The sequence below is a fragment of the Salvia hispanica genome, chromosome 2 (assembly GCF_029641045.1).
Source record: "Salvia hispanica isolate PSC_SH4W2 chromosome 2, Shi_PSC_v1, whole genome shotgun sequence".
Classification (NCBI taxonomy): Eukaryota; Viridiplantae; Streptophyta; class Magnoliopsida; order Lamiales; family Lamiaceae; genus Salvia; species Salvia hispanica.
The window spans coordinates 22789710-22811956 of NC_142693.1; the positions used below are offsets into that span (position 1 = coordinate 22789710).

General features: G+C 37.3%; 2 protein-coding genes and 1 pseudogene across 7 annotated transcripts; 1 reads left to right on the plus strand and 2 right to left on the minus strand.

Moving 5' to 3' along the window:
* Window positions 1-3: 3 nt before the first annotated feature.
* On the minus strand, window positions 4-3364 carry LOC125201878 (putative protein phosphatase 2C 46). Its single transcript, XM_048100167.2, has 5 exons — window positions 3193-3364; window positions 1299-1609; window positions 865-1238; window positions 550-789; window positions 4-477 (listed from the first exon to the last, which is right to left on the minus strand). Exons 2-5 carry the CDS (start codon window positions 1561-1563, stop codon window positions 148-150), a joined length of 1209 nt encoding a protein of 402 aa, XP_047956124.1. The 5' UTR covers window positions 1564-1609; window positions 3193-3364; the 3' UTR covers window positions 4-147.
* Window positions 3365-5035: 1671 nt separating this feature from the next.
* LOC125201880 (uncharacterized) lies at window positions 5036-11165 on the minus strand. 6 transcript variants are annotated; one of them, XR_016135936.1, is made up of 7 exons: window positions 10876-11165; window positions 9824-9942; window positions 9629-9708; window positions 9054-9453; window positions 8813-8954; window positions 8527-8718; window positions 5438-8101 (listed from the first exon to the last, which is right to left on the minus strand). XR_016135936.1 is itself a non-coding variant. In XM_089066039.1 (5 exons), the coding sequence occupies exons 1-3, from the start codon at window positions 10891-10893 to the stop codon at window positions 8836-8838; spliced, it is 537 nt and encodes a 178-aa protein (XP_088922165.1). In that variant the 5' UTR covers window positions 10894-11159; the 3' UTR covers window positions 5036-5422; window positions 8527-8718; window positions 8813-8835. The 6 variants fall into 6 exon arrangements, 3 of the variants coding, with proteins under 3 accessions (XP_088922165.1, XP_047956127.2, XP_088922164.1); XR_016135937.1 differs by having other exon boundaries at window positions 9629-9742; XR_016135938.1 differs by lacking the exon at window positions 9824-9942 and having other exon boundaries at window positions 10876-11163.
* A 2095-nt stretch (window positions 11166-13260) lies between these two features.
* LOC148931819 (serine/threonine-protein phosphatase 7 long form homolog) lies at window positions 13261-15113 on the plus strand (annotated as a pseudogene).
* Window positions 15114-22247: the final 7134 nt, after the last annotated feature.

A 22247-nucleotide genomic window follows, 5' to 3' on the forward strand; every position in this document is an offset into this window, starting at 1 on the left:
CAACTAACGATATTTTTTATTGTAACAAAGTAAACCTAAAGATACAGCAGCGAATAAAGGCTCAATACACATTCTTTGCACTTCCATAACAAGTGGATTGTGTTTAAGGGATGCACATGAGAGTTTTCATTTTACATAAGGCTGCTGCTAGCTCCTAAACGATGATCCAATTCCCCGTACATGTTGCCAGATGCTGCCGCCAGCTTCTTTGGTGCTCTTGCTGCCACTGGTGCTAGCTCCATCAGCAGTGGGGAGGAAGCGGCTAGCTCCATAGGTCCTTACTGCAACTCTCGGACACTCTGGAGAGACGCGGTTGCTGTTAATCTTATGATGATCCAGAAAAAGAACTACGACACTAATGTCATCATAAAATGATAAACTCGATCCAGCTTCTAGTTTTTCTAGCTTTCGGTATGTCAGCCCCTGATCTAATGCTACCTTCTTCAATGCATGTTTGATCAACACTCTGGCTATTCCCTGCAGGAAACAAAGAAAACTACATTATTAACCAAGCTAAAGAACAGGTATACAGGGCAATAGGAAACTTACTTTCTGTGACGAATTATAGACGATTTCCACAACTCTTTGCTCATCAACCAAATCCCAGAATCCATGAGAACCAAATATCACAAACTTATTGTCCGCATTAAGTACCTCTGCTTTAGTCCATGGTACATGCGATAAAATTGGGAAACGAATGTTGTCCTTGAACCTTAATGTATCCGACAACCCTGAGCAATTGTTGAATTCTTTCATTTTCAAAAAGGCTGCACCAATCGTTCTTGATGTCTGCAATTAACATTATATGAGCAGTCAATCTAGGTATTCAAATGCGAAGTACCTAAAAGTAAATGAAGTTCTCACCCGGATGTAAGCCTTTGCACGTAAATAGTCATCCGTATGGACATATTTTAACTGCCGAGTATTAAAGTCTTGGACCCCAGAATTCAGTTTCATGCTGTGGTTTATTGTTAAGGGGACAGCTTGAATACCCTTTCGCTCAAACGCTGCTTTGACCTGACTTTTTGTCCTAACCACTGTCCCCATAACTGCTCTAGAATCCCCAACATTCGCTATGTATATTTGACCTCCAGACACCATACCAACCACACAAGATGTCTCTTGTAATAGCATACCTGGTAAGTTTTCTCTAACCAATCCTAAATATTGGTTTTCCAGTTCAGCAATTGAATCAATGAGAACTTCAGTTGACATTCTCCCTTTGTTTATAATGTGTCCTGTATAACAATGAGAACATCAGCAAAGTAGTATTGAATTTCCTAAAACAAGAAACGTACCTTGAAGGATTCCGAAAAGTTTCTCTCTTGTAAAGATAGAAGCATCCGGACCAGCGTGCCCGTCATATACTTCTACAAATGTGCCAAATGGACCTTCTTCTTTCAAACCAATTGGACCCGATTCAATTTGGCTCTGATCCTCTACAATTGCATTACCTTTTACGGTTGCCATCGAAAAATTTCCATATTGATGCTGCCCGAGGTCAATATGTAAATATTCGTGATGGTCTGACGGTTTGAACCAGCTAAGTATCTTAATATTCATTTCCACTTATCTGAATGTTACAAATAGTGCTTTATCCACCCTTAGCCTACAACCATATCACAAAGTGCCATATCACAAAGTGCATAAACTCAGCAATCTACATTCCATCCAAAGAAAAAACATAATATAATCGAGTTTCCTCCAAAAACCTCACAATCCAAAAAATAAACAGAACAAGAACCAGTTAGATCAATAGTTACACAGAAAAATTCAGCTACTCCAGCTGATTAAGTAATGCACTGCTCTACCTAATCCCTAATCCCACAATCACAGTTAATTAAGTAATGCACTATCCCCAATCCCACAATCACATCATAAAATACAGGAAATCACCAATATGTAGTCCTCCCAAAAAAAATCACAATCCCAAAAAGAAAAAAGAATAAGAAACAGTAAGATCAATAATGATACAAAAAAAAAAAAAAATCAGCAGTGCATTATCCTCCTAATCCCACAACCAAACGCACAAAATGCAAAAACTCACCAAGAAAAACACGATCCAATTGAATTTCCACCCAAAACCATCACAATCCAAAAGAAAACTCGATCTAAACTCTAAACAAAAAAACAGCAACTCCAGCTCATTAAGTATTTCTACATTCACAACCAAGTCACAATGCAGAAAGTCAGCATTCTACAATCCATCCAACGAAAAAACATAATATAATCGAGCTTCCTCCAAAATCCATCACAATCCAAAAAATAAACAGAACAAGAACCAGTTATATCAATAGTTACACATAAAAATTTCAGCTACTCCAGCTGATTAAGTAATGAACTGCTCTGCCTAATCCCTAACCCCACAATCACAGTTAATTAAGCAGCACTATCCCCAATCCCACAATCACAACATAAAATACAGGAAATCACCAATATGTAGTCCATCCAAGAAAAGTAACATAATCCCTAAAAAACACAGAATAAGAAACAGGAAGATCAATCATGATACAAAAAAAAATCAGCAGTGCATTATCCTCCTATTCCTACAACCAAACGCACAGAATGCAAAAAATCACCAAGAAAAACTTGATCTAATTGATTTTCCACCCAAAACCATCATAATCCAAAAGAAAACTCGATCTAAACTCTAAACAAGAATCTGTTGCTTCAATTAAACAATATAAATTCCAAGAACTAGTTATATCAATAGTTACATAGAAAATTTCAGCTACTCCAGCTGATTAAGTAATGAACTGCTCTCCCTAATCCCTAACCCCACAATCACAGTTAATTAAGTAGCACTATCCCCAATCCCACAATCACATCATAAAATACAGGAAATCACCAATATGTAGTCCTCCCAAAAAAAATCACAATCCCTAAAAAAAACAGAATAAGAAACAGTAAGATCAATAATGATACAAAAAAAATAAAAAATCAGCAGTGCATTATCCTCCTAACCCCACAACCAAACGCACAAAATGCAAAAACTCACCAAGAAAAACACGATCCAATTGAATTTCCACCCAAAACCATCACAATCCAAAAGAAAACTCGATCTAAACTCTAAACAAAAATCAGTTGCTTCAATTAATCAATATAAATCGCAATGCATTTAGCCCAAGGATGAGAATCACATTTTATCCACGGAATTAGGGTAGATTAAAATCTAAAAACGCAGAAATGCACCTGGAATCAGAGGTTTTCACGAATTCCCAAGATTTTCCCCTTCAGTAAAGAAATGGAAAGAGAATCCGCCTCCTTCCTACTTCTTGTCTGCTATAATCTCATGCGGGAAAGGGATTAATCAAGAGAGGGAGTGTTAGCGAGAGAGGAATGCGGAGATTTGGCAGCGGTTTGCATAATCTGAAATTTCTTTTCCCACCAGAAAGCCGTTAAATTCACCCGCTAAAAAAAAAGAATTGAGTAATCGTATTTTGTGTTTTAAATTTGATCAACAAAAATGATTAAATTTGTTTTGTGTCTCTAATTATGAGCACTCTCTTCTAATAAATATCTTTAAAATTGGTAATATATGAAAAAGTGAATTAATCTTGTTTGATTTGTCTAATTATGAACACTTTCTTGTAAATTAATTCGCTTTTTTGTGTTAATGAATTTAATTTAATTATTTGCAAAAACAAATAGTACTACTACTAATTAATTTAAAATGAACGAATTCCATAACAGGAATCAATTAACATTTATTTGCATGAAAATTCGATGGTCGGATTATTTTTGTTTGAATATTAATGAAAAACTAGTTTTAGCCCACGCGCTATGCGCGACCCAAAATATTTTTGTTTTATTAATTAGACATTGTGAATAAGTAACATAAAATAAAAAATAACATCATTACATAAGATTAAAAAATAAAATATAATACATTACAATCACAATATGGATTAACGATATAAAATTAAATAAGTTTAAATTAAATCAACATGAAATATTTATTAATTACAACACTTATATAGGTCTTTACAACAAAGAAAATTACCATCCTTAATACTACATACTTTAATATTAAATTACTAATAATATTCAATTGGTATAATTATTTAATATACCACTACAAAATATAATTAAGACAATAATATCGCCATAAAAAGATAAATAATGAATAACAAAACAAACAAAAAACACAAACCACATCTATCACGACTCTTCTTCAGCCTTATTTTTCTCCTTAATCTCTAAATTGATGATTTATGCGTATGTGCAAATGCAAATGTGATATTTATGATTTTTGTCTTCTTTGCTTCCTTTAGCCATTTCGTTGTTAGGTGTTTTTCTTTGCATGAAAATTATGGAAGTGACGAAGTTGGCGACGAATGTGTAAAGCTGTAGCTTCAAAATATTATAGATAGTCAACAACTTATGTGATTTCTTTATTTGTAAAAAACAAAATACTGTAGCCTAGACGAAAAAATTAAAAAAAATTAACATGAAGAAAATACTTAGATATGAAATAATATCACTAAAATAGAATGATCTTCAAAAAGGATTTAAAAGTGCTCTTTGCCTTTTACCATCTTTTGCACAACTCTCTCTATACTATCTCCGACTCACGTCTTTTGTTCTTCGTCTTTCACTCTCTCATATGACACCTGCTCCGCCTCATTTACGGTTTCCACAATGATAGAACATGTATATATAGACAAAGATCACCAACAATTTCTAAAACCTTTCAAATGCAACTATACATCACAAAAAATGAAAGAACATTTATCTACCTAATAAATAGTAATTAAAACATATATTACTTTATGATATAAATAAAAAGCATTAGAAATCATGTATAATCATATTCAATTCATAATCTTAATTGATTATTATTAGCTAAACCCTAAACCCTAGTATCAACCCGGTGTGTTGCACGACTCATTAATTTTTCTTTATATTAACTTTGTATTTTGTGATAAGTATTATGATACGAAATATAAAATCATAAATATATATAACTTGGGAGTATGAATAAAGTGTGATATTAAAACTTTTAATTAAATTTATTTATTTGAAAGTTGAGGTGTGCAAACATATTTTAGTTAGGTATGGAAATTTAGAAAACATGTTATAGGTTACATATATTTACTTAATGCAAAGAGAAAAGAGAAAAGAGAAAAATCCAATTAGAAAAATTTACACAAATTTCTAGAAATTCTCTATCCTTGTTTCTCCCTCGTGCCAATTTTAACCATTTACACCATTTACATCCTTGTTTCTTGAAGATTTCTTGCTAGTAGTTCCCGCTATCAGCTCGCTGTCAACGTCAATATCTTCCATTTCAGCCTCACTCACTCTTTATTGTAGTCACAACACCCCATGTCCTTCGTCTTTCACGGGTCTTTTAATGACTCAGAAGTATTGTTAGGATGTAGATCATCGAGAAAGGTAAATCCCAAAATTTCATTTTTTGCTGATAAGATCACATATTAGGAACATAATAATTGCACAAAAATAGTGCTTAAAATAGATAAATAATCACAATTTTTTTATAGAAAAAATTCAGTGATGCAACATGTATAGAGAATGCGACGAGGAAAGGAATTATAAGCTAGAAATGATACTATACCTTTGGATACATGAAATTTTGCCAAATTTTGGGGAAGTTGATTACTGTGGAAGGAAGTATAATGTACGATGTGTGAATATTTGGAATTGTGAGATAATATAGGGCATATATATAGAGGTTTTTCTTAATAGTATTCATATTGAAATTTATTATGTGTAACTCACATTTGATTGGTGGCAGTTTCATTTTTTAATTACTGTAACCGAAAATTTATCTTTAGTGTAATTCACATTAATTGAAATTATGACCGTAGTAGCAGAATATCAACTGTGATTAAATTACGTAATCCAATGTATTCAACATGTCCAATGTGTTGTTGTATAGTGTAAAAATGATAAATTTGAATAGAAGAATAAACAGCTCAATTAATTATTTCATAATTATAAAGAATATTGTATTACGAATGAAATGAATTAAAAGCAATTAATGGAAATAATCATTATAACTGCTAGTACATTAAAGTATTTTCACAGCTAAATTTATTTAATCAAAATTTACTTTTGCAGTTTTTATTTATTGCATTTACATCCCTTGCACAAAATAGTTATTCAAAACCTCCTAAAACTCACCTTTTATATATGTATAGATGAGAAAGACCACAGTACTTAATTACAGTATACTATTAAATCGTTATGAAAAAAAAACAGAAATTAACAATAAATTGAATTCTCTAATAAAAAAGCTCAGCTTCACTCTCTGAAATCTCGTTACAGAATCCCCAAATTCTCCGGCGAAATCCCTACATCTTTGCCATGGATGAACTAAATTCGCTCTCTCTCTCTCTCACTCACACACGTAAAAATATAACTTAATCATATTTTATGTTTTAAATTTAAACATAAAAAATGAATTATTGTTTGCCTAATTAATTATAAACACTTTCTAATAATTTACTCCCTCCGTGAAATATTGTCCAGTTTTTTTTTCCATTATTATTGAATGGACCTCACTTTCCACTAACCCATTAAACTCATATTCTATCATAAAACTAATATATAAATGTTGGACCATTATTCCACTAATTTTTTCTACTCACTTTTCTTTATATTTCTTAATACACGGAGGGAGTAATTTGCATTTCGCTCAAAAACACTCAATTTTATGAAATATGGAAATATTAATTACTCCTCCGTCATCGAATAGGAGTCCCGGTTCACTGTTTCTATAAATGGTAATAGGATTCTACATTCCACTCACATTTCATTTAAAAATAATATATACAAGTAGAGCTCATATTCCACTAACTTTTTTCTACTCGCTTTAATTAACATTTTTTAAGACTCATGCCCTTTAGGAATGTGACTCCCAATGGCGGACGGATACGGTCTGTCTTATTTGATCAACCCATTAGAAAATCACATTAACTAAATTGTACTATAAGCTAACCAGTGGTGGATTATAATTTAATATTCATGACCAAATTTTAATGTAAAAATATTTATATAATTATATAAGTAAACTTATATACTCCTATATTCATCGCTTAGAGTAGTATTATAGAGCCACTAACTCTTTTGTACATAACTAGACACAAATATCCCACGCTGTCGAGTGTTTTAGTTTATAAGAACATTCACCAATGGATAGGCATTGTTACGGAACAACCTTTGGCGCACGACAACACCGACCCAGCTGACTCAAAGCAGGAGGGAGAGGCGCGAGAAGAAGTCTTCTATGACGTACGGTCGAGACTCGAGAGGCCACAGCCAACGCCCGTGATGTTGACCAGGAAATCCCGCCTGCTACTTAAGTTATTTACTAGTTTATTTCCTTTCAAATATTATTTATTTAATGAACGATTGAGTCGAGCATAATTATGGGTTCTTTTCCGGGTTTTCTTCGTAGGTTCTTTCCCGGATCGCATAAGAGAGTCAAACCCACCCTAGTTTGTACTCCCTCCGTCCCATAAAAGTTGAGTCGTATTCCTTTTTAGTCCGTCCCAACAAAGTTGAGTCATTTCCTTTTTTAACTAAAGACAAAACATCTAATCACTCTTATTTTATTCCATCATTTACTTTACTCTCTCTTATCTTTCCTACTTTTTTCATCTCTCCTATTTATTTAATATAAATTCTTAATCTCCGTGCCCAAAAGTTTTGTCTCAACTTTTATGGGACGGAGGGAGTAGTTAATATGGATAGACCTCGTATTTGCCTTTAATTATTTCTTTTTATCGTTGCAAACCCTAATCTTTGCTGATTGATAGTCGAGGCATACGCTTCCTCGCGACTAATTTCTTCTTCCATTCATCTTGATTAGGGGAAACCTTTATCAACTGGTGCTTATCATTGGAACACGATGGCATCGTCGCACCTTGTTGTTGGTCGCATGGAGTTGCTGGTCATTCTAACAACGGCACATTAATCGTTCCACGGTACAGAACCACCGCTGTTGTCGGACATGCAGAATCTCAATCCATCAGCAGTACCTATGGAACAACTGTTGGCTATGATGGCTTGTTTCGAGTCCAAGCTGAATGAGCACGATAGGAAAGCAGCTGCCTTGTTACTACCATTGGCGGACCTATATATATATATATATTCAGTTTAGTTATATGTAGATTTAAAAGCTTTAGTGGTTGAGACTTCGACCATCCTTACTCGAGACTTGGGTCTAATCCTATGAAGCCCGCATAGGTTTTCCCATTCACGCAGTTTCCAAATTACATAGTACATTTTTCAATAAAAAAATCAATAATTTTTTTTCTCCTAATAGGTAGTTGGGTACTACTATTATTCAAGATAAATCATTTCAAATAACAAGCTATTAATTTTAAATTACACATACTTTGCAATAAAAAAAATTCCCCTTATAATTATTGTATTTGTTACTATTATTCAAGATATTATTTTTTAAAAATTTAGCAAGCCATGACTACGTAGTTGAGTAAAATTTAGCATTCGGAAATTGAAAGAAATCGCTGGAGAAAAACTAGCTCGAGATCATACCTCAAAAATTGGCCTACTATAGCTGGGATGGATCCCAAGTATAATCCGCGGAATCCAAGCTGAGGGAGCTTCGACATGATCTCTATGAAGGATAGTGCAGAAGAAGCTTGAACTTGCGTCTGTTCAAACCGAACCAAGAATTCAGACAATCTCTAAAACGCAATGACAGGGTCTTGAGCTAAGAACAACACTCTACACAAATGAAGGTTTTAAGGGAAAAAATTAGTGTACTGTGTCGATGGTAATAGTATGAATATACGTATATATAGGCAAGAGCGGACGATACCTTAACCGTGTCGATGGGATGCATTAAAAGCGTAGAGAATGAACATGAAATCCCTCCAGCCAATGCTGTTTTGAAAACACTATCTCTTTGTATTTCAACTCGAGGGGGATCAGAAGCATCAGCTCTTGTGGAGCTGTTTCCTCTGTAGATAATCGTAAAGCATATTTTAGTCATAAGCCATAGCAAAATAAAAACCAGTCGAAAATGAATTTAACCAAGAACGCAAAATTATCATCACTACCGTGGCGTGGATTTCCTGGAAGGTGGTTCGAAGGGAGCAACATTACGAAGCTTCGAAAGTGTGCGTAGGATTTAGATTCTTCGTAGCTTGCATTCAGATAATGCATCATGGCCGTAGCATTATCTTCAGTAGCTAAAAGTCCTGCATTCTTCAGCGACGCCAAAATCTCATCTTTCTGGGGCATCCCGAGCTTGCTCAAGCGTAGGCTTGTGTATGCTCGAAGAGAAGTAGTTTCTTTCTGTTCCATCACAGATAAGAATTCGTTCCATCCAAAAGATTTTGAGAACAGACGGCTCCTAGTACGCTTCATGAACTCCTCTGCGTATCTCCTAGGCAGGTTTCTGTTTGCCATAGTGATTTCGAGGTCTTCCAAGGTAACTTTCCCATCGCCATCGTTTTCCTGTGGAAAGAAAGTTCCGGGATTATGAGCTGTTGCAAGATTGCATAAGACATATCATTGGTATTCACTTGTTTCTGCTAAGCTAACGAATCAAACGTGAAATGTCACTTTATAGCAGAAAGTATGCGCGTTTATTTACAAATGTCCCATGCTTTTGATAACAAGACATTAGTACCTAATAAGTTAACTCCGTTTCTAAATCTAGGAGAAGTCCACTTTTCCGGTACCAAAAGGTCGCGTTAGCAACCTGAAACCCTGCGTGAAATAGAATTCTACTCACGGATTCACCCTAGATTTTGAAAACGAAGTCAATTCATAAGGTGTTTATCTGTCAAATCGAAATCTTGGAATGTTCCTCAATGAAACGCACCAGAAAGTGATATATATCGAAAGCTCAAACACAACTTATCAGAAACAGGGCTCTCCAATCCAAACTGTCTATATTAAAGCTCATCCTCAAGAAGATCTTCCATTTTGTATCACGACATTCTGCAGTTCGACAGCTCTATTTCTATTAACTAACATCACGTGACACTATAATGTAAGTTCATTAACAAGCCAAGCAAAAGAGACGTTGAATCAAAACATCAATATCCACATCAAGCAGAAAAGTAATTTCAATCAAGCAAAAGATGAGATTGAAACACATGATATGCCTTCAGCTTCAGTGTATCTGAAGAAATGCTGCACCGAGAGAAGCTCCTTCTCGTCTGGATGATGTTCCTTCAAAAACCCCCCCTATTGGAGGTGAATGCTCAACCAATTCTTTCAATGTCACAAATTTGAAACAATGAGCTCTCAACAACTCTTTCTGATCAACGTTGTCACTACTTCTACTACCACTACATTCCTCTCCTCTCACACGAGAAAACCTCAAATTCGCGAAAAATCCACCCCCACCTGCTCGTCTACCCCCTGAAACACCGGTGAGCGCCTTCAACTCATCCTTACATTTGGGGAAATGGCTCAACTGATCACTCAAGAATCCCATCAAATGCTCAAAAGGGAAATCTTTACCTTCTTCGCCATTCGAATTCTTGGGCTTAATTTCACCAAACACCATCTCTCCCACTTCCACTCTCTCACTAGAATCACCAATAAAAGAGCTATCTTTACCATCAGCTAAAAAGGGCAATGCCACCTCAAAATGCTGTTTTTTCGACAAATTCAAATTCAAATCCACCCCTCCTATCATCAAAATTGCTACCCACATTCTTCAAAACCCCATTGAAGCAATAATCAAGATTTTTAGCTAAGTTGTGAAAATTCGAGCCAAGAGGCGAAAACGCTAGAGGAACTGAATTGAAAATGGACTGCAAAGGATCACTCTCTGGCACCACCATGACTCAAAATCAAAGCTCAAACTCACAAATTCCACATAAAACTCCGCAGCTACAAATGCAAAATTAACCCTTTCCTTACCTCAAACCAAGCAATCATCAACCAAAGGGGGCTGAAGCAGCTGAGGGGAAATCTGAGATGTAATCAACGGTTGACAATGCCACTCGTGAGATAGGGCGCTAGAATTATTTATTAGATTAGATGGAGAGAATCAAATGAGTGGACGTGCTCATGTTCTTGACATTCTACATTTCGAAGCAACAACTTCGCGATTCTGAATCATTGCTTATTTATAAATTTCAAGAATCGGATTCAATCTTTATTTCTGAGTTCATTTGTTTCAGATTCAGCACCACTCTAAAATATGAAAATTTCCCTCAAATTTTGAGACTTTTTATTTCTTTTATGAAAGTTTTATTTTTTGGTTATAAAATTTTATTTAACCTTTTCATATACACCCTCCGTCCCATAGAAATAGACCATTTAGGGTTGGCACGAGTTTTAATGTGTAATTGGTAAAGTAAGAAAGAAAAGAAAAAGTAGTTGAAATTTTGTACTACCTCCGTCCTCCAAATTTTGACACACTTTGACCCGACACGGGTTTTAAGAAATGTAATGGAAAGTGAGTTGAAAAAGTTGGTGGGATGTGGGTCATACTTTTAACGTATAAGTTTTATAATAAAATGTGAATAAGAATGAATTAATGGAATATGGAGTCCACTACCAAAAATGTTAAAAAATGAAGTGCGTTAAATTTTCAAGGACGAACTGAAATAGTAAACTGTGTCAAAATTTTGGGGGACGGAGGTAGTAGTAGATAGTGAGACCCATAAATAATAAAGTAAAAGATAAGAAAAAAAAGTTGTCATAAATGAACATGAACTATTTGTATAGGACTGACGAAAAAAGAAATATGACTTATTTCTATAGGACGGAGGGAGTAATATCAAACATATTAAAATTTGAAATTAATTAATATTTCATCAAAATTTAAATTACGAGTGATTGGCATTTCTTTTTAAAATAAGCCCAAACTTCTGTGATTAATCATTTGTCTATATACTATTCACATATCTCAATAATTTTTCAAGTAACATTCAGAACAAGGGAGCCACAAATTAGATTTAAATTAGACCTATACTATTCATGATTTTACCACTTATTTTTTGGATCATCGTTTATTTAAAAAAATTACAGAGTAATTCTTTTTTTTTTTCCTAAGATACATTAGTCATTCCATCTTAATACTGGACTTTATTTAGCTTCCCAGTTTAGGAAAGACGCATGATCCTCATGCATCTTCCGTTAATGAAACGCATGACAATCATGCGTTTTACTGAAAAACGCATAATGCGTCTTTCCCTAAGACGCATAAGGGACATGCGTCTCTATTTTAAACAAAATCACGAGAGACAGAGGCAGAATACATTCTGCGCGAAGTGAAGGGTTTGGGCAGCGCGATTTTCTTCCATTTTCCGGCAATTTTCTTTCAATTTGTGTTATATTTCGGTAAGTTTTCTTCAATCTTTCTACATTACATCCTTATTCGTTGTTTGTTAGTATATGATTTGTGTAGGTTTTTCCCAATTTTGTGAGTTAGGGTTTATATCAAAATTGTTCAATTTAGGTCTATACTTGTTGTTTTGTTAATTTTAATGGATTTTATCAGTGACATTCATTCTTGTATATAGTTTTTTTTATATGTTTGTGATGCTTGGTGTTATGATTTTGTTTTTTTATTGGGTGAAGCTTAGAGTGTATTGAAATGAAGCTTGTGTTTAACCCTTATTAGCTAGATTATATTGGGTAATTTTTTCAATGTCTAATTATATTGATTAAAACACTATTATAAAACAAGATTAGTGAATTTGTTGAATTATGGAACTGGATTTGCTATTTCGGTTTACCTTTTACCTTTATTTCTAGCCCCATGAAATAGATAAGTTTATAATTCTTGTATTGTGAATATGTTGAAGTAGATGACATCTTCAAGTACTGGAGAACAGTTATTTTATGGACCCGAGGATCCGTCAGTGCTCTATTATCAACATAAAGCACATTTCGAATACATTGTTGGTAGATGGCGCAAAGCATAGTTTTAGAGTTCGTCGGACAGAAACTAAGGTTTGGGAGGTGGAAATGCATGACAATGTGAGGCATTGGCTTGACGTATTTGGGTTCAGCGGTGTTCTAGAGTGTAAGAAGCCGATGAAAATCGATAATGAGCTTATTGTTGCCTTGATTGAGCGTTGGAGGCCAGAGACTCACACTTTCCACCTACCAAATGGTGAGGCTATTGTGACATTATAAGATGTTCAAAACCTGTGGGGCTTGAGAGCAAAAGGTCGCATTTTCACTGTCCGTGATTCTCCTGTTGTTGGGTATGCTGATTGGCCCAGCATGTGTCGAGATCTATTGGGATGGATACCCGATACAAATACAGACACAAAGCAAGGAGGTATGTTGATGACATCTCTAATCAACCAGGCGACGATACCTTTGGATGATGGGCTACCTACTTATGTATATATTCAAAGGGCACGCATACATGCGCTAATCTTGTTAGGAGGTCTTATATTACCAGGCACCACGGGGTGCAAGGTCCCCTTCATGTGGTTGAATGCCTTGGTGGATCCAGACGAGGTGGCTACTATTAGTTGGGGTAGTGCCGCTTTGTCTTATCTGTATCATTATTTATGCGAGGCTTCCATAGGCAAGCAGAAGAAAGATTTGGGTGGACCTATGATTCTTTTGCAGCTATGGGCGTGGGAAAGAATGCCCACATTGAGGCCATCATTCATAACAACGCCTGTGCACGAACCGTATACCCCATGTGGAGCCAAATAATATATTTTTTGCATTAACCAACTTGATTATGTAACTTGGATAATGTTTGACATAAATTTTATGTATAGGTGGAATGGTGTTACTGAAATAGGAAATGCTCCTCGATATTCAGTTGCGCACTATCGGGATCAAATATCCTTGATTCGATCGGGCCAGGTGAATTTACTTTGCCGTGTATATTTATTTATAAATTTATAAAATTAATATGCTAATTATATTGTTGGTTTTGTAGTTTGTGTGCAGATTGCTTATTGCCTGAATATTGCATTGATGTAACTGACTGCTCATTGTGTGATACCTGCTTGGTATGCTGGGCATTTGTCGAGGCACACGAGCCTGGAAGGGTTTGCAGACAATTTAATCACTACCATCGTATTCCTGAGTCTGTTAATAGGATGCTTGATGACGCCGGTCATTTGAGCAAAAGTGACCGCCGTGGGAAGAAGGGAACTGACTGGGCAAAAACACATCTATTCTTCATTAGTGAGTGGAATATGAGACATGAAAGGTTTCAGTCAACTTTTGACCATGCAGCAGTGTCCATGGCCGGTCGTATGAATCCAGGATATATGGCATGGTATAGTAGGATTACTGAAACATACCTAACTAAGCCTGGAATACAATCAAGTGCTGGGATAAATGAGTCAGTCTCTTCTATAAGGCTCTTGGTATGTTTGTTTACATTAAACTATAAACTTTCATGTATTATAGACTGTTCTATATTGATTTGTTTTTTTTGATTTTGTATCTAGGTTGAGACACTTCAAGGGATTTGGCATTTAACTGATGAACATGAAACAGGTCCTAGAATGCGGCAGATTCGAGAAATGGTTGGCAAGGCTCTTCAAACTACTGTCCATACTGATGTGATGGAGTATCCAGCTTCGCAACTCCGAGATGTGGCCATGTCGCAACCACCACCTGATTCTTTTATACGTCCTCCACAGAGGGGTGTTGGTGGTCGGACTGGTGGCCATGGTTATACACGACATTATAGGATGTCGCAGCCGCATCCCGATTATGTGCAACCAGAGCCTATGAATCAAGAGTATGACCCACCTCAATGGTCTGTCTATCCAAGTCAGGAGTCTCAATCACAGTGGGGTCGTCTCCTCTATTTCCCAAGCCAACCAGAGCCTGATTGGAGTCGTCCGCCCTATTCACAAAGCCAAAATGAGCCACAATGGAGTGGAGCCCGATCATCAGTCGATTCATACTTCCAAAATTATCAGGTTGTGGCTCCTGTACGAGTTGAAGAAGAAGAAGAAGAAGAAGAAGAAGAAGAAGAAGAAGAAGAAGAAGAAGAAGAAGAAGAGGTTGTTCAGAACACCCGTGTACAACCTCGACCAGTTGCGTAGGGTTCATCACGCACCGGGGTTGGGAAGTACATGAGCAAAGTGATGAAGAGATTTTCAACCAGGGAGAATTAGGGGATTGAACCGTCGAAATACACCCCATCGTCGTATAAGTAGCTCATTTTGGAAGGATATAATGTTATGTAACTTTTGTGAACTTGGTTTTCGTTATATATTGATGTTTTGATACATGATTAACAGGTTTATGGTGACATATTTTAAGAAGAATCCATGTCAAATTATTTTAAAAAATTATTAGGTCGTTGTGTATACAATGCCTATTAAATAAGAGAATTTAAAAAAATTATTTGGTCATTATATATACTCTACTTAGTTTTATAACATGCAATCGACAATAGGCGTAATTAACAAAAACTAAGTGATATTGAAATGTATAAAATTTATTACTATAAAAGAAATAACTTATTAACAACAAATATTAGAAGTAAAAACACATATAATTAATTAAATAAAATATACAATGATCACGTGCATATAATATATAGCATACATAAAATCTTTCAACCACATCATCAACCAAATTCAGTATCCAAATGTCAAAATTCATAAATAAGTATATCAAAGGAACATAAATTACAAATCTCCAATATTACTACGTCTACATAAATACACACACTGTGACACACATAGCAGCAGAACCTTCATTTCTTCAAGACACTGCAAGAAAGTAGTATTTTTGTCAGCATTATTATCTACTTAAAACAAAAAATGGTATCACCTAAAAGAGCTTGGAGGTGTTCTCCAGTGAATGATTATAAGAACTTACTTTTATAGATAGGCTGCTAGAAACTACATAACACGACCGACTGAGCAATTTCTTCGGTCGTGCCCCTCTTATCCGCAGTTCCTGCAACGACGGGGAGCTTTCGGTTCACCTTCCTCATGGACTTCCATTTGATTAGGTATCCTCTTTTTTCTACCACGGCCACACCTTCGAGGAAGCAACTGCTCAGGGGTGATACACAAAGAAAAAGATGAATTTCACAACCTAGATGGAATTTGACTACCCATCGAGAAAGGTTGCAATGTCAGTCCGCATATTTCTAAGCCTTACTGAAATAAGATGACATTGGTGTGGTATAGCACTGAACGGATCCAACAGCAAGACTTGCCTTAGGCTATCTACTGAAAGGCGAGGTCTTGATAAATATTTATTTCTTAATCAATGTAGGTTAGCATTGAGCATACGGTATTGATTATGCATTACTTTGACTTATCAAATGGTGCGGGTTTTTCGTAACCCAATGATCCTGATATATTGGGTAGTGGTGATCAATATCTAGCGGTGCTAGGATTGCTATTATATTGAATCGTGCACGAGCCGAGTCTCGTTTGATAATGTCCTCAAGAGGAGCGCGAAACGAGGTTTTATTATTCGGAACCTAGCTAGTTGGAGTGTGATTACTCTATGAATAATAAATAAGTGTTTCATGCTAAGTCCACTCTTGGAATTAATAAGAAGTTAATTAATTAAGTCAATAGCAGACATTAATTAATTAATGGACATTTTAATCTTAAGCACGGGAAATGAAAGTTAAACGGAAACCCGGATTACTTTTAATTTCGGATTTGGATGGGGAGAGTTCAATATTACTTCTGTAGTGGCTGCTCGTAATATTCCAATTATAACTTATATTAAATTGTGGGTTCAATTTAATTAGTAAAAAGTAAATTGGATGAGCCCATATCCAAAACCTTCCATAGATCCCTGTCTGGGCCCAAAAGGAACTTAATATAAATAGGAGAATAAAGGAGACAGAAATAACACAATTCAGATTAGTGTAATTTTCGAAAATTATAGCTCCAAGCTGTAGAGATTTTCGAATTCCTCTCCTATTCCAAAAAGGATTTCTTCTGTCTTCTTTATTTAAGTCCTAGTATTCTAGTAAGATCAGCCCACACTGATATTGGGATACAGTTCGGGAACCAGAGAGAAGATTTGTGGTTTAGTACTCAAAGCATCACGTGGAGAAGAAGCTAGCCATCTTCAATTCTTTGGAGAATTAATTAGGTATTTTTCTGCTCCGTAGAAAAGCATGTTTTAGGTTTTCAATATTCTTAAAGCATGATTAATTCAAGTTATGAGCATGATACATGTGATAATTACGCGAATAGCTTTTGTCTAAATAATCTGCTAAATAGATCTGATTATTATGTGATTTATTAATGCACCCGCTTCCGCTGCCGGTTCCAACAATTGGTATCAGAGCCAGTCTTTGGCTCTGATTATTTGGATTTAAATTTCGCGAAATTCATGTATGCATGTCTTATTTGATTACGAAGCATGTTCTTGTTTTATTGTTTATGTTTATGCATGCTGAACTCAAGAACATTCGAATCATAGAACTTGAATTATTCGAACAAACGAGATGTGCGATTCGTCGGCGCTTGCGCCGGGACGAATCGCACTACGTGCGATCGAAGTAGGGTTGTCGAATTGAGTGGGAGCCGAAGGGCGACGGGCATGGGGCGACGCGCCGGCGAGGAAGGTCTCGCGCGCGCCACCAGCCAAGCCCGATGAGACCCTAGCCGGCGCCCGAACCAAGCGAACTAGTCGACGTGAAAGGAGCCGAGGGTCGACGATCAAGGGGCGACGCGCCGGCGAGCATGGGCTCGTGCGCGCCGCCGGCCAAGATTCGTCGAAAACCCTAGCCGGCCCCGAATCGAGCTCGACGAATGGCGACGACCAGTGGGAGCCGATGAACTGCGATCACGCGGCGACGCGCAGGCGAGCAAGGGCTCGCGCGCGCCGCCGATCGAGACCGCGAGCCCTGGCCGGTACCTGCTGCATCGGAAAGAGGAGACAGGCGTGGTGGCTCGTCCGAGAGCCGCCGAGGCGCTGGTCTACTTCGCCGGAACCCTAGCCCTAACCCTAAACCCTGGACGCCCGCGACCGGTGGCGCGCGACCGAGAGCAGCCGCGCCTTGCGCGGCGGCTGCTGGTTCGTGCAGAGCTCGCCGGTGAAGTGGGAGAACGCCGGAGACGCGGCGGCTAAGCCGCGCGACTAGCCGGTGCAACGGGGCATGATGCGGCGATGCCGCATAGAAGGGAGGAAGCTGCGCGCCAATTGGCGCGCGACCTGCCAGTGGCAGTCGGACGGCGAACACGCTGTTCCGGCGAGCGTCTCCGGTAGGTGTCTTCAAATCTTCGTCGTGTTGATTCGTGCAAATCTCGAATCGCAAGATAGTGACGAAAGATTATTTTAATGATTATTTAATTCCTAAATTAATAGAAATCATTAAAAATAATATTATTTAATGAAATAAAATATTTAGGGAAGATTTCCCTAGATTTTAGGAATATTTGGATTATTTTCTATATCTATGAATATTTTATATCCTAGATGATATAGATAAGAATAATTTAATAGTTTCCTAAATATAATATATCTAGAATCTATAATAAGATAAGATATATATAAGATTACATTAAATAATATATTTTAATTTTCTTCCTAATCTTGAACTTGGAAATTATATGAATTTAATTTTTCATGTCTAATTAAGATTATAAATAATGTACTTTATTTTAGATATATCTTATAGTATGACATGAATAAGAATTAAATTCTAGAACAATAATTCCTAAACTAAGATATTAAAGATAATAAAAGATTTAATTATCCAGTAAATTAAATACCAACAGAATTTAATTAGTCTTAATCTGCCTTAAGGCTAAAGGATAATTAATTAAAACCATAACCCAAATGTCTAAGCGATAATTATGAACTTATAGTTTATATATGGTCTCCATCGGTTGGACTGCCAAATTTTGTGAAGCTGATTTTCTAATATTATCGCCACCTACAGAGTAGGGACAATAATCCTACGAAAACAGTAAGTTCATAAGGGCGGACTTCTCAAGTAATAAATAGAATGAACTAGAAAGTGGTTCCTAATATTATCGCCACCTACAGAGTAGGGACAATAATCCTAAGGAACTACGAGTTTCAGGGTTCAATCAGAATTTATGAGATAGTTTGGTTTTGTTATCAACACATGAACATTGTTATGGGAGTGTGTTGTAGAAATAAAATTCTGTAATGCTAAACCTGATGGTCGTGCTTAGGCAGCATTAGATATGTCGACCTCCAGAGGAGGAAGCTATTGATATGTCGGTGTTGTGACCAGTAAATTGTCAAAATTTTAATGCGTATTAACCTCCAGAGGAGGATACAATTTATTAATTTGGCTGTTGTAAGATTTTGAAAAGTTTTATGGTCAATCTACTCAATTTCCTTACATAAGTTTATGACAAATAGTAAAATCTTCTGTTTGCAGTGCAATAAAATCCGTTAAGATGTCTTTTAATCCTCTTTCTGCCATTCTCAAAGAAAACAAACTCGAAGGCCAAAATTACATCGAATGGAAACAAAACTTGGATATCGTTCTCACAGCCGAAGAGTACAAGTTCGTGCTCACTACTCCACGCCCAGCTGTGCCGGCAGCTAATGCCGCGCAAGCATTGCGAGATGCGCATAGACGGTGGCATAAGGCGAATGAGATGGCTAAGTGCTATATGTTGGCTTCTATGTCATCAGTACTCAAGCATCAGCATTCTGCCATGGAAACTGCCGCCGAGATCATGACAAATCTCGCAAATCTTTTTGGTACTCAGAATCGAACGGCTAAGTCTCAAGCTTTTCGGAGTATCATGACGAAGTCTATGAAGGAAGGCTCGTCTGTGAGGCAACACGTCCTCGAGATGATGAGTCACCTCAACCAAATTGAGGTATTGGGAGGGACGATCGATCCCGAGTCCCAGGTTACTATTATCCTTCAGAGTCTTCCCCCTAGCTTCCAACAGTTCAAGCTCAACTTCGAGATGAACAAGCGGAATTACACTTTGGCAGAGCTGCTGACTGAACTTCAGTCGGCGGAGGACCTCATGGTTCAAGCTAAGGTGGCCATGTTGAGTTTGGCGCCTAATTCCTCTGGCTCTAAGCCTAGAAGAGGAAAGAAAAAGGCACCGAACCCAGTGGCAGCTAAGAATGCTAAGGGAAAGAAGAAACAGCGGGGTGACAAGAAGCAAACTGGAAAGTGTTTCAAATGTGGAGAGAAAGGTCATTGGAAGCCAGACTGTCCTAAAAAGGGCAAGGCTACAGGTATGCACCATGCTCTAGTAGTCGAGTCATGTTTGGCTTCGACATCTACTCATACTTGGGTTATTGATACTGGAGCAACTGATCATATATGTTTTGATCCTGACTTAATGCAGGTGACAAGACGGCTACATGATCGTGAGATCGAAGTCCAGCTGGGCGACGCTACGAAAGTGGCGGCCGTTGCAGTGGGAGACGTTTATTTACGTTTTTCTAGTGATAGATTTTTGATTTTGAAGAATGTTTTGTTGATACCTTTTTTTTAGAAGAAATTTAATTTCAGTTTCTAAATTGTCTTTTGATGGATATTCGATTTCTTTTAATGACAATTGCGTTAAGAAAGATGGTTCTTATATCTGTCGTGGTATCATGGAAAATAATCTGTACACAATCACTTCTACACAATTTAATCAACGTAAATCAGAACTCAATAATGCATCGAAAATTTCTAAGAAAAGAAAAGAACCTTCAACTTCAATGAATGAAACGTACTTATGGCACCTTAGACTTGGCCATGCCAACGAAAGAAGAATTCATGCGATGGTTGATCAAGATCTTATCAAAGGTCTTGAGAAGGAACCATTTTCAAAGTGTGAATCCTGTCTCGAAGGCAAGATGACTAAGAGACCTTTTAGGTCAAAGGGAAATAGGGCCAAGGAAGTACTTGAGCTCATTCATACTGATGTGTGTGGACCAATGTCAACCGAGGCAAGGGGCGGTTTCGATATTTCGTCACCTTTACAGATGACTACTCGAAAATCGGATACGTCTATTTGATGCGCTACAAGTCTGAAACTTTTGACAAGTTCAAGAAGTTTAAGTCTAAAGTAGAGACGCATCATGGAAAGAGTATCAAATGCCTGCGATCTGATCGCGGAGGCGAGTACCTAAGTGCCGAGTTTTTGGACTATTTATCAGTAGCTGGGATTGAATCCCAAACGACTGCGCCAGGCACACCCCAGCAGAATGGCATGGCTGAAAGAAGGAATAGGACCTTATTGAATATGGTCCGATCGATGATGAGTTATGCACGGTTACCTGTTTCGTTTTGGGGTCACGCTTTGCTTTCAGCAAACTATCTTTTAGACAACTTACCTTCTAAATCAGTTCCTACTACCCCATATGAGTTGTGGAATGGGCGTAAGCCCAATCTGGAACATCTCAGAGTATGGGGGTGTCCGGCTCATGTATTGGAAAAGGATCCAACTAAGCTGGAATCTAGGACTGAGGTTTGTGTGTTTATAGGATACCCTAGAGGAACGAAAACTTATGAATTCTATAGTCTCAGAGATCAGAAAGTGATTGTGAGCACTCATGCCACATTCTTAGAGGAAGACTATGTAATGAATCATAAGTCTAGCAGTGAGATAGCTCTTGAAGAGCTAACTCAAGTCACAACTTCCATTAACCAAGAACAATCACCTAGTGTGACAACAATTCCAGAAATTTCAACTGATACTCCAAATATTGTAGTGCCGCGCCGCAGTGGGAGGGTCTCTCATGAGCCCGATAGATACATTGGTTTGGGTGAGTGCAAGGATCACTCCTCGGACAGCAATGTACTTGACCCCTGGAATTTTGCAGAGGCGCAGGCAGATGTCGATCATTGCGAATGGGTGAAAGCAATGGATTCGGAACTACAATCAATGGTAGACAAAGACGTCTACGTTTTGTCTGTCCTACCCGAAGGCTGTACTGCCATTGGGAGCAAGTGGATATACAAACGTAAACGTGGACCCGATGGAAGAGTTAAAGTCTTCAAGGCAAGACTAGTGGCTAAGGGGTATACCCAAAAGGAAGGCATCGATTACGATGAGACCTTCTCCCCAGTGGCCATGCTCAAATCGATCCGTATACTTTTGTCTATAGCAGCTTACATGGATTGGGAAGTATGGCAGATGGACGTTAAGACTGCGTTTTTAAACGGGAGTCTTGAGGAGACCATCTACATGGAACAACCCGAAGGCTATGTGGTAAAGGGCAAGGAACACATGGTCTGGAAGCTTAAGAAGGCCATTTATGGCCTCAAGCAAGCATCTAGATCATGGAACCAGTGTTTCGATCAAACAGTTCAAAAGTTTGGATTCGAAAAATGCCCTAATGAAAGCTGTGTGTATAAGAAGGTTGAA

Coding starts and splice junctions, on each gene's coding strand:
- LOC125201878 (XM_048100167.2), bottom strand. CDS start 1,563: ATGAATATTAAGATACTTAGCTGGTTCAAACCGTCAGACCATCACGAA. Junction 1,239..1,298: donor ACTTTTCGGAATCCTTCAAG/GTACGTTTCTTG, acceptor ATTGTTATACAG/GACACATTATAAACAAAGGG. Junction 478..549: donor TCTATAATTCGTCACAGAAA/GTAAGTTTCCTA, acceptor TGTTTCCTGCAG/GGAATAGCCAGAGTGTTGAT.
- LOC125201880 (XM_089066039.1), bottom strand. Junction 8,955..9,053: donor TCCAGGAAATCCACGCCACG/GTAGTGATGATA, acceptor GATTATCTACAG/AGGAAACAGCTCCACAAGAG.